This window comes from Camarhynchus parvulus, chromosome 29 (genome assembly GCF_901933205.1).
Source record: "Camarhynchus parvulus chromosome 29, STF_HiC, whole genome shotgun sequence".
Taxonomy (NCBI): Eukaryota; Metazoa; Chordata; class Aves; order Passeriformes; family Thraupidae; genus Camarhynchus; species Camarhynchus parvulus.
Window position 1 is genome coordinate 2,787,285 of NC_044599.1, and position 11,855 is coordinate 2,799,139.

The 11,855-nt window shown below is 56.1% G+C and overlaps 1 protein-coding gene across 1 annotated transcript; it reads left to right on the forward strand.

The window, feature by feature from the left end:
* Positions 1-246: 246 nt before the first annotated feature.
* Positions 247-10,607, forward strand: LOC115914551 (keratin, type II cytoskeletal cochleal). Its single transcript, XM_030967110.1, has 9 exons — positions 247-735; positions 1,457-1,665; positions 4,190-4,250; positions 4,890-4,985; positions 5,636-5,800; positions 6,261-6,386; positions 7,760-7,980; positions 8,491-8,525; positions 9,433-10,607. Exons 1-9 carry the CDS (start codon positions 352-354, stop codon positions 9,618-9,620), a joined length of 1,485 nt encoding a protein of 494 aa, XP_030822970.1. The 5' UTR covers positions 247-351; the 3' UTR covers positions 9,621-10,607.
* The last annotated feature ends 1,248 nt before the right edge of the window (positions 10,608-11,855 follow it).

Sequence of the window (11,855 nt, forward strand, 5' to 3'; positions counted from 1 at the left end):
TGCCCCCCCGGCCATTGCAGCACCCGTGCGGGCCGGGGAATCCTCCCAGCAGGACGGGGAGCAGGGCTGGGGTTCAGTGCAGGTGGCGGAGCAGCGCAGCGGGGACAGCGCCAGGTGCGTCCTGTCCCTTCCCCGCGGCCCTTCCCTCCTGCGCTGGAGGGTGGGAATGCAGCCAGGCACACCCAGCTCCGAGCAGTAAAATGATCCCCGCGGTGCCCTTGGGCCAAGCCCAGCTTTTCTAACGGATAAAAGGGGAGGCAGCGGGAGCGCTCTCACTCCGCTGGGCCCCAGCGCAGCCTCCCGAGCTTTGCCAGAGCAAAGAGGCACCCCCTGAGCGTCCCTCGGAGCAGCATGTCCCGCTCGGTGACCTTCAGCTCCCGCTCGGCCGCCGGGCCCGCGCTCAGCCAGGTGCGGGTCAGCACCGTGTCCTCCGGCCGCAGCTCCGGGCTCGGCCGCGCCGGCGGCTTCGGCAGCGCCAGCCTCTACAGCCTGGGCTCGGCCGGCAAGAGGGTCAGCCTGGGAGGGGGCAGCTCCTTCAGCGTCCGCTCGGGCTACGGCTATGGGGGAGCCGCCTTCGGCGGCCTCAGCCCCGGCGGCATCCAGGAGGTCACCGTCAACCAGAGCCTCCTGACGCCCCTCAACCTGGAGATCGACCCCAGCATCCAGAGGGTCCGCAAGGAGGAGAAGGAGCAGATCAAGACCCTGAACAACAAATTCGCCTCCTTCATTGACAAGGTGAGGGCTTGGGCTGGCTCGGACCTCTGGGGGTGCTGAACAGTTGGTGGGACCCAAAATTGGTTTGGTCACGAATGGGGTGAGGATCAGTCCTGGAGAACGTGGTGGGATTTGCCCACTGCAATCAAATAATTCTTATTATTCGATGTATTAAAGCCCTGCTGGCATTGCCAACAGAACAGCCTTGCTTGGGCTGCCTTTGCAGCCCTGATTTACCTGGGATTGCCCAAATGGGGGTGCAGGCTTTGCACCCCCACTCCAGCACCAAATCTGGGGAGGGAGAGGCTCCTGGAGGGAGTTGTCCCAGGAGAGCAGATGGAACCAGAGCCTACCTTGGGTGTTTATGCTGCCCTGCACATCTTGGCTCTCTTGCACTAACTAACCTTGTGTAAATCCTGCTCTGGAATTCCCGAAATGCGAGGAATCCAGCCCTGGAGTTGGAGCAGTTGGAGGGTTTGATGTCTGGGGCAGGTTTCTGTCAAGTGTCAGCCAGCAGAATCTGCTTTTCTTTAGTTCCTCCAAAGCCTCAGAGTCACAAACCAGGTCCCAGAGCAGCCAAGCTCCTCAGCATGGTCTCCATGACCCTCCTCTGGTGCTTCTGTGAACACCCAAATTCCTGGGTGCCACCCAAATTCCCACCTGCAGCCCAGCCCTTCCATCCCCTGCAGTGTCAGCTCCCCTCTGTCCCACCATCCCAAATGACCCCTGCGCTCCCTCCCAGGTGCGGTTCCTGGAGCAGCAGAACAAGATGCTGGAGACCAAGTGGAGCCTGCTCCAGGAGCAGAAGACGACGCGGAGCAACATCGCTCCCATGTTCGAGACCTACATCAGCAACCTGCGGCGGCAGCTGGACGGGCTCCTGGCTGACAAGGGGCGCCTCGAGGGAGAGCTCAAGAACATGCAGGACCTCGTGGAGGACTTCAAGACCAAGTAAAGTATCAGTGTCGCCCTGATGGGGTGGTGGAGCTGCTGGCTGGGCCAGTGGCTGGGCATGGATGTCCCCAGCTCCTCTGCCAGGGAGGAGATGTTTTCTGGCCAGGAATGAGGTGTTTGGTGCAGGAAAGCTGCCTGGATTCTTTTTGCTCGCTGTTTCTGGCACCTTGTTCCTACATGGGCCGGTGCCTCCATCCTCCTGGCTTTGCTTTGGGGCCTCCTCAGGCTTGGAAGTGGCATTTCGGGGCTGCCTCAGGGCTGAAGGTGACATTCTGGGGCCTCCCTGGGTTGGAGGTGGTGCTTGGGGGCCTCCTCAGGGTCAGACGTGGCTCTTTGGGGTGGCTGGAGCCCCGAGAGTTCCACAGGAGCTCCCAGCTGGTTCTCTGGGCAGGGAATGGAGCAGCTGCCCTGCAATTCTTCAGTGACTTTTCAGTGTCACCTGGGAGGAGCCCCAGAAGAAAGGTGGCCTTTGTCCCAGCCCGGCCCAGCCCAGCCGGGAAATACTTCTGAAAAGGGAAGAATAGGACAGAGCTGGCAAACTGGATCAGGCAGGAACTGCAAACAAACAGAGCTGATAATCCCCAGGGTGTGTTTAGGGAGGGTCAATACCCAGAGATTCCCAAAGAGCTGCTTGGGAATGATGCTGCCCCCAGCCCTGCCTGGTTATTCCATCCACAGTCGGCCTTGGAATCTCTGCAAGGAGCTGGTTTGCAGCCAGAGGGATTAAACCCCAAAGTTTGGTTACATTTCCCATGGATTCAGTCCTAATCTCATGGATTTATTCCTTTAGGCTACAGATCCATGGAAAGCCAAACCCTCTGTGTGCTAATGGAAGGGAAGCAGGGATTAGGAGCTGAGGGAGTGAGGATGCAGTAACTGGAATGCAGCACCTGCTGCTCCCTGTTTATGTGGAGAAAATCTCAATTTTGGATGGAAAACCTAAACCATGATGTGTTCTAGGGGTGCCTGTGGCCTTTTTTCCATAGGTTTGGTTTCCACAGGAATTCCCAGGTGATATTTAGGGGAGGAAAGGCTCCAAGGATGACACCAGCCCCTAACTCAGGGATTGCAGTGGGTGAGGGTGTGGAGCCAGCTGGGGTCATGCTGCCCACAGGGCTCCGTTCCAAGGAGTGTCCTGGGCTTTCTGAGGGGTGTTGGGACAACATTGGACGATTTAGGGAGAAATTCCTCCCTGTGGGGCTGGGGAAGCCCTGGAATGGATTTCCCAGAGAAGCTGTGGCTGCCCCTGGATCCCTGAAGTGCCCAGGGCCAGGTTGGACAGGGCTTGGAGCAGCCTGGGATAGCAGAAGGTGTCCCTGTCGTGGCAGGGGTGGGAATGGGATGGGCTTATGGTCTCTACAAACCCAAACCATTCCGAGATTCCATGCTTTACCAGCTCATCGACCAGCTTGGTGGAGCTGCCCCAAGGAGAGGAGGAATTTGGTGATCCATTCTGGAGGAATTCACTGTTTTTATACCTTTCTCTGCTGATCCCTGGTGTGCAGAGGCGGCGCCTCTCCGTCACTTCCCGGGATTCATTCCTCTGGAATAGCTCTGGCAGCTCAGTGACCTCCAGAGGGGCAATGTCCATTGATCCTGGTGCGGATGGGCACCATTCCAGGTCGGAGCAGGAGGGGGAGGCTGGCCAGGTGAAGCAGCTCCTGCTTTGGAAGGCAAATTCCAGCTCTGGCCATGCAGGACCCATGTAAATAAAGAGCCTGAACCTGGCAACAATTCCCAAACAGCCAAAGTGCTTCCTGCTCTGTTCCTTGGATGGCTTTCAGGATTCCCAGGTGCCCAGAGCAGGTTGGGGCTGGATGTTTGGGCGGGTTGGGAGTGCACAGACAGGTCCAGGTGGGCTCCAAGATCCAGGCTTGCAAATCAATGGTGGTCCTGTAAAATCTGTGGAGAGGGATTTTTATCTGCTGGAGACCTGTAGGGGAACCCCTGGAGACTTCCAGGTGAGCTCCTCATCTGAGGGTGAGCACCTAAAGAACAGCAGTCACCAATTTGGAGGAATTTGGTGAGGGTTTGGAGGAGAATGAGGGTAATTAATTACCTTTGGCTCTTCCCAGAACAGTGCCACGTGTTCAACACCTGCAAAAGGTTGCCAGCAGTCTGGAGTAGGGAAGTGCAGAGTGGAAGCAGCTCCAGCAAGTGCTGGGATCAGCCCAGAGGAGTTTGTGGGATCTGTTTTTGTCTCTCGTGCTTTGAATTTGCTCCCTAAAGGGTTGGTGACAAAGTGGGGGCACAGCCTGGGCCCTCCCCAAAGGAGGAGCAGGAATCTTCCGGAGCACAGGGACTTTTAAGGATTCTGGGGGAGCAGGGAGGGGGCGGTTTCAGGTGGTGGTGATGGAGCAGCTCATCCAGAGCAGGCACTGCTGGTGCACCAGCCCTGGGGAAGTGCTGGGCTGGCTCCCAAGAAATGGAGGGATAGAGAAGAGAACTGGGACAACCTTTCACTGGGCTGCTTTTCCTTTTATCCAGGCTCTGCTTCACAGAAATCCCTTTTTTTTGGCAGGTATGAAGATGAGATCAACAAGCGCACGGCGGCCGAGAATGAGTTTGTGGTGCTCAAGAAGGTGAATATCATCGTGGGTCAGGGAATCCTCACATGGCTTGGGTGGGAAGGGACCTTACAGTCCATCCCATTCCCACCCCTGCCGTGAGCAGGGACACCTTCCATGGGCCCAGGGTGCTCCAAGCCCCGTCCAGCTCTGGACACTTCCAGGCATGGGGCATGCACGGCTCTTCCCTGGGACTTATCATCAGTGTGGGCAGCCCTTCCCCGTGTTTGCCCCTACTCACAGTTTACTCTTTGCCCTACTCACAGTTTACTCCAGCTCTGATGAAGCTCTGAGGGGCAGAATTCCAGCCAAAGGCAGCTCAGGGGAGGCCTTGAGGTCTCCACACATGCAGAGGAGAGGTGTCGGGTCCCAGGGGTGTTGGAGATGATGCCAGATCTTTCTTTGGGATCTTTCCTGAGGTTTCCGTGCCCAACCTGACACTGAACTTGCAAACAGGGGTCCAAGGGATCCCCAGGACTCTCAGGATCTGCACTCCAGCAGCGTTCAGTGCCCTGGGAGATGATTTGTAGGCCCTGGGGTGCCACTGGGACACCTGGAGCTGGTTTGGGGAGCTCCTTTGGAAGCCACCAGAGGCTGGGTGGGCTCAGACATCAAAGCTCCACAATCTCCATGGTTTATTCCTTGTTTTTCCAGGATGTGGATGCTGCCTACATGAACAAAGTGGAGCTGGAGGCCAAGGTGGATGCTCTGACAGATGAGATCAACTTCCTGAGGGCTTTCCATGAGGCGGTGAGGATGCTTCTGCTCCTTCAGAGGGGGAGAACAGGGAATGCTGGCTGGGAAAATGAACGTGGGGAAGGTGATGGATTCATGGAGTCTTTCCTTCCATAAGCAAAACTGTGCCTGCGAGTGAAGTGATTGCTCTGAATTCTGTGGATTGCCACACGGATTTGTCCCTGTGTGGGATGTGGGATGGATGGATTGCAGACATTGTGTTTGGGATGCTGTTTGAATGAAAACAAGGAAAACGAGTGGCTGGGGGAGGTGGTGCTGTGTGACAGGAATGAAGGAAAGCTGCTTGTTCCAGGCTCCTTCCTCCTCCCCATTGTTTGCAAGAGCAGGGATTCTGGACACAAATCCATGGGAGAGGTGCTGGAATTTGGCCCCTGCAGGTTCTGCAGCTAGCTGGGTTGTTGTCTAAGGAATGGGATAACAGTGAAACAAGCAGCCCTGCTGCCAAAGTAGGGATAAACAGCTCCAGCTGTGCTGTTGGTTGTTGCTCTGTGCTTTGCAATGTTGCTTCCCTCCTCATTCATAATTATTTTGATGGAATTCTTACCTGCCTCCCTTTCCCTTCTCCCCTTGGATTCTCTCTTTAATTGGCTCCTAAAAGAGGGGCCCTGAAACCTCACTGATGAACGGGCTTGGTTTTCCTGCAGGAGCTGAACGAGCTGCAGGCCCAGATCTCCGACACCTCGGTGGTGCTGTCCATGGACAACAGCCGGAACCTGGACCTGGACAGCATCATTGCCGAGGTGAAGGCGCAGTACGAGGAGATCGCCAACCGCAGCCGCGCCGAGGCCGAGTCCTGGTACCAGAGCAAGGTGAGCTCTGCGAGGGGAGGAGGATCCAGGGACACCTTGGAGCCCTTCCAGTGCCCAAAGGGGCTCCAGGGGAGCTGGAGAGGGCCTGAAGTGATGGGGCACAGGGAATGGCTTCCCTGTGCAAAAGGGCGGGGAGAGGTGGGATATTAGGAAGGAATTCCTCCCTGTGAGGGTGGGGGAGCCCTGGAATGGATTTCCCAGGGAAGCTGGGGCTGCCTCATCCCTGGAAGTGTCCAAGGCCAGGTTGGATGGGGCTTGGAGTACCCTGGCACAGTGGAAGGTGTCCCTGCCCATGGCACTGAATGGAATGTAATGTCCCTTCCAAGCCAAACCATTCCATGATTCCGTGATCTCCAGCTCTGTCAGCACCTGTATCCCCTGTGCCATGGTGGGGGGGGCTCTATCCCACTCATTCCCTGCCATCCTCACCCCATCACTCTGTCCCACTGCTCTGTCCCAGTATGAGGCGCTGCAGGTGACAGCTGGAAAACACGGGGATGACCTGAGGAACACCAAGAATGAGATCACGGAGATCAACAGGGTCATCCAGAGGATCCAGGGGGAGATCGAGAATGCCAAGGCCCAGGTGAGGAGCTGCCCCTCTCCTGTCCTTCTCTGGCCTCAGAGCTGGGATGTGGCTCTGATCCCTCTGGGGACAGCATTGAAGGGGCGGCTGGAGCTGGGTCAGGGGAGGGTCAGTTTGGATACTGGGAAAAGCTTCTTCCCCCAGAGGATGTCTGGCACTGAACAGGGGCTCCCTAGGGAATGATCACAGCCCTAAGGCTGCCAGAGCTCCAGGAACCTTTGGACAACACTCTCAAGTGTTGAATTTCAGGGTTAGTGGGATTTTTAGGGTTGTCATGTGCTGAGCCATGATGGTTCTTGTGGGTCCGTTCCAGCTCTGGACTGGAGGGAATGTTAGCTCTCTCCTAACATTCTGCGATGTTAGGGATGTTTCAGGGGTCTGGGTATCACACAACCCCTTGAACTTGGTGATTTTGGAGATCTTTTCCACCCTTCACAATTCCATGGTCTGTAAGAACCATTCTGGGGGGGCTGCAGTGCTCATCCTGAAGGATTTTAGTTCTGCAGCGGGAGGGAGAGCGTTGGGAGCAGGGTGGCTGCCAGGAAGGTGGATTTGGGAGAGGACGAGTGGAAATCGCCCCTGCGACACAGAGGGGCCCCCACACACCCCTCGTGGCCTCCTGTTCCTGGGATCATTGTCCACTCCCTTTCACAGCAGGGAACACCATGTTTGGGCACACGCACAGATCTGGGGAGCTCTGTTTGCTTTCATTGAGGTCTTATCGCTTTATCAGGGCTGTGGCTTAGGTCTGGCCTGGAGCTCCCAAGGCTCCAGATAAACCTGGTGATTCATCCCGGATTATTTGGTTTCAGGGCAGGGAGGCTCTGGCACCAGCCAGGAGCCGTCCTGGTGGGGCTCCCTTGGACAATGGATGGGAGCACAAAGCCTTAGGGAGCCCTTTGTGCCAAACATGGGGGCTTGGGAGCTGTGGGGGCACAGCTGGGGGCTCCCTGGGGCCCCACAGGGCTGGTCTTGGGGTGGGTCTGGGTGTTTGGAGCACCAGGTGTGCTCCAGTCCTGCCCACATCTCAGCCAGAGCCTGCCCAGCTCTGAAAAAACTGGGGGAAATTAGCAGAGAAAACCTGAGCTTTCCTGAACCCCAAGGGATCTGTGGGATGTGGGGGACTGGGAAGCTGAGGATCACCTGAAAAAAGTGTAGCCAGTGGAGACAAACTTGGTCTTCTGGGAGACCTTGGAAGGAGATGAGTTTCCATCTCCATCCAGTGCCCAAGAAACCAAGTAAGATGAAGTCCCAGGGATCCAGTTGAGCTCCAGATCCACGAAGGGATCTGGGCAGCAGAGCCCGAGGTTTGGAGCCCAGGATCCTCCTCCAGGGATCAGGAGCCCCCTGATGTGGCCGCTCTGTCCCTGCAGCGAGCGAAGCTGGAGGCGGCCGTGGCCGAGGCTGAGGAGCGCGGGGAGTTGGCCCTCAAGGACGCCAGGGCCAAGCTGGCCGAGCTGGAGGATGCTCTGCAGAAAGCCAAGGCTGACATGGCCCGGCAGCTCCGGGAGTACCAGGAGCTCATGAACGTCAAACTGGCCCTGGACATCGAGATTGCGACCTACAGGAAGCTGCTGGAGGGCGAGGAGAGCAGGTGAGGACACCTGGGGGGATTGGTGAGCAAAGATTCCCTGGGTTCCCTCTGGGAAGGATCCTGGGAGCCCTTTGCTCCCTTTGCCTGGGAACACTGTGAGAGCCCAATTCTGATTTCCACGAGGAAATGCAGACAAGGAAAACTTTGAAAAACTGAGTTCTGGAAATGCTTTGGCTGAAGAGCCAAACTGGCAGATTCTGGGGAAAAGAAAACCTGGGGAAAATAAGTGAAGGAGGAAAAGATTGGTTTCCATCATGTTTAATGCTGTGGCAGAACATTTCCAAGTGGAAATCCCTGTGGGATTAGGACAGAACCTCTGTGTTCTGTCCTCCCCCCAATGGTGATAACAGAGCTGGGAAAGGGAGGGCTGGAACAAAGCCCTGGAGGGCCCAGGGATCCTCCCTGGATCAGGTACACCTGGAGTAGTAACTCCCTGTCTCTGTCTTCCTCCTCGAGCCCAGGAGCAAGGAAAGCTGAGTTTAATCCCTCCCCTTGCCTTTCTCTTTTCAGGTTGGCTGGCGACGGAGTTGGCAACGTCAACATCTGTGAGTGGATTTTGTTGTTTGTTGTGGTTCCACCTCACTCTAAACCCACGGAAAAGGGGGCCCAGAGCGTCCCAGTTCACCCAGTTCAGCCCCTCCTTAGTGGGAGCACCATGAGGCTGGGGGTGGTGCTGGGGCTCCATCCCGAGCTCAGCTCCAACTCACCTGGATGAAATTGGACTTGGGGCAGTGCTGATCTTCCTTTCCTCCTGTTTTTGTATGGATAGAAAAGTACTAATGGGAAATGCGTTCCCTGGGTTGGGAATTGCTGCACAGGTGATGGCAGAGGGCGTTTTTCCAGCTTGGGAAGTGTTGGATCCTCACCTGGCCCAGACCTTGAGCAGGAGCTGCTCTCTCAGGGATGCTCCAAACCAGCAGCTCTGATTTTCAGCCACTTAGTTCCTGCTGGGAATTGGGGAACCACATTCCCACAGCTTTGGGGCACCAGGAGATGAGCTGAGTGTGTTTGTGAAATGGGATTCTCCATGGATTTCTAAGGGTTCTCCATAAGGGCTCCAAGCTCAGAGGATCCTGAGCCAGGTTGGGTGATAGAGTGACAGGACAAGAAGGAAGGACTTTAAACTGAAAAAGGGAGGTTTAGATGGGATATTGGGAAGGGAATAGATGGGATTTAGATGGGAATATTGGGATATTCCCTACCTGTGAGGGTGGGGAAGCCCTGGAATGGATTTCCAAGAAGACGCCCCATCCCTGGCAGTGCCAAGGGCAGGTTGGACACTGGGGCTTGGGACAGCCTGGGACAGTGGGAGGTGTCCCTGCCGTGGCAGGAGGGGCACTGGATGGGATTTAATGTTCTTCCCACCCAACACAGTCCATGATCCCATGGGAGCCTTTCCTGAGGGTGCTGGGTGGGGGTTCCAGGTGCTCACGTTGCTCCTCTCCCCTGCAGCTGTGGTCAGCTCCAGCGGTGGGGGTGGATATTCCAGCTCCAGCGGGCTCCTGGGAGCAGGGATCGGAGGAGGCCTCAGCCTGGGACCAGGAATGGGCAGCGGAGCCCTCGGCTTCTCCTCTGGGGGCTCCTCCAAGTCCTACACCATCACCACCACCTCGTCCACCCGGAGAAGCGTCAGGAAGTAACTCCGAGAATGGAGCTCGGCATTCCCAGCACCTGAGGGAAACCGTGGAAAGAAAAGTCTTGGAGCCTTTTGCAGGACGAATTGGCTGCAAAACGCCTGCAGTGCTGAGGCCCTGCCCCTGCCCTGCCGGGGCTTGATCCTGCACTCTTGGAGTTCAACCATTCCTCTGGGAGCAGGATCAAGCCTGTGGGGTGGAATTTACCCCGGGATGCAGGTGGGGTGTCCCTGCTGTTACCCTTGTGCTTGGTACCCCCTGCTCCAGGCTGGATTTCATCCTTGGAAAGGCAAATCCCACATTTCTGCTGTGCTTCTGCAAATGACCAGAAGATTCTCTCCCTTCTAACAGGATTTGGAAGACTCTAATCCCTCAGGCTCCTCAGCCCCTGCCAAGGGCTCACCCTGGGTTGGGTTTTTTAAATATACCAGGAAGAAAACAGGCTTGGGTCTCCCCTTATTTTTTTGGAAATGGGGTCAGGGTTGGGGTTCAACATTCTCCTGTGACTGAAGCTGTTTCTGACCAAAGGCAGCACTGACAAATTGATTTCAGGCTCCTTGTAGCAACATAACTCCTCAAGAACCTCCTAAACCCTTTTCCTCTCTTTAAATGAAGCCCAAAGCTTAAGGGATCTAAAGCTACTTCAGATTCCATGTGTCCCACTGAATTGGGAGAAAAATTCCCTATTTTTGGGTGTCTCTGTTTACCACTCCCTATTTAAGGGTATTTAGTGATATCTGGAGTCTCTTGCAGTGAGGGTTCAGTTGATGCCCCATTCCAAAAACTTCTCGTTCCTGCCAAAATGGGTCTTCAACATACCGGGGAAATTGTTGTTACTGCAGTAGGAAGAGTTTTTAGGGACCTAACTCCAAGGACCTGCTCCCAGTTTTTGTGCTGATGTTCAGCCCTGCCCTGGCATTGGGGCTTGGGTTGGATTTTTATGCTTTTTATGTCTTTCATGAGTCGTTTATTAAAGTTGCCCTTTTAGCTGCATGTCCAGTCTCAGCCAAGTTCTTTGTGCTGCCCTGGGTGCTCAGGAGCTCTGGAAAATATTCAGGAATCACCTTCCTGCCAGGTCTGGAGCCTGCCCTGGCTCTGGGGGCAGGGTTTGGGGTTTGCTGCCTGCACAGCTCAGTCCTGGCTGGATTTTGCCAGCCTGGAGTCTGGGCAGAGGGAGGGAGGGAGTTTGTTCAGAGTCATGGTTTGAGCTCAGGACTGAAATGGAATCTGGTTTTAATGGGAGGGACGAGTGGGATTTTAGCCCTTCTTCCTCCTGGATTGCAAGCTGCTCCAGTATCAGGAAAGGTGGGTGTGGAATTCTCAGGAGCAGCAAATCTGCCCTCCCTGCAGAAATTCCCACACACGGCTGTGCTCACCTGGCCCATTGTGTTCCCAACTTCTCACTTGGTCCTCGGCGCTCGCAATTTCTCACCTGGCCCTGGTGACCCTGATTTCTCCCTCCAGCCTCTGGACCATCTGTGCCAGCTCAGCTGCCCCTGGTTGCTGCCTGCAGTGACTCTCATCTCCTCCAAATAAAATCACAGCCATGGAATGGTTTGGGTTGGAAGCTCATCCTGTCCCACCCCTGCCATGGCCGGGACACCTGCCACTGTCCCAGGTGTGTTCAGCCTGGCCTTGGGCACTTCCAGGGGTCCAGGGGCAGCCACAGCTGCTCTGGGAAATCCACTCCAGCCCCTCCCCACCCTCACAGGAAGGAATTTCATCCCAATATCCCATCTAAACCTTCCCTCCCTCTACTTAAGGCTGTTCCATGTCCCATAGACAGCTCAAAAGGTGTCGTTGCATATCCCCAAACACATCTTGAGTTACATCAGAGCAGATCAGGGGGTGGGGGGTGTTTCTGTGGGGTTGAAGTTGGCCTGAAGAGAGCTGGGCCCCACCCCACCCTTTCCAGGTGCTCTCACTTTGTTTTGCTGCCAGGCCTGGGCTCGTGCCCAGCTCCTGCAGACAATGTCCCTGGGCTGGGCCCTGATGCCCTCAATGGCTCCATCCAGGTGTGGATTTGGGCTGCTGATCCTCACAGAAGTGTCTGGGACCTGCAGCCAGTGGAGCTCCTGGTGGGGACAGGGGCTGTGCCTGCTGTGCATCCAGTCCAGCCCCAGACTGCTGCCACCCCGATGTCCAGCTGGGTCCCCCTTTGTGGGGACCATTGAAACACTGTGAGCCCTTGGCCATGCCCTGCTCCCCCAGCATAACCAGCTTCTAAATCCAGCTGGGAAA

Bases quoted from the DNA above. Each gene is read 5' to 3' on its own strand.
- LOC115914551 (XM_030967110.1), top strand. From the start codon at position 352: ATGTCCCGCTCGGTGACCTTCAGCTCCCGCTCGGCCGCCGGGCCCGCG. The intron at 4,986-5,635 runs GTGAGGATGCTT...GTTTTCCTGCAG, and splicing joins TGAGGGCTTTCCATGAGGCG to GAGCTGAACGAGCTGCAGGC. The intron at 8,526-9,432 runs GTGAGTGGATTT...TCTCCCCTGCAG, and splicing joins AGTTGGCAACGTCAACATCT to CTGTGGTCAGCTCCAGCGGT.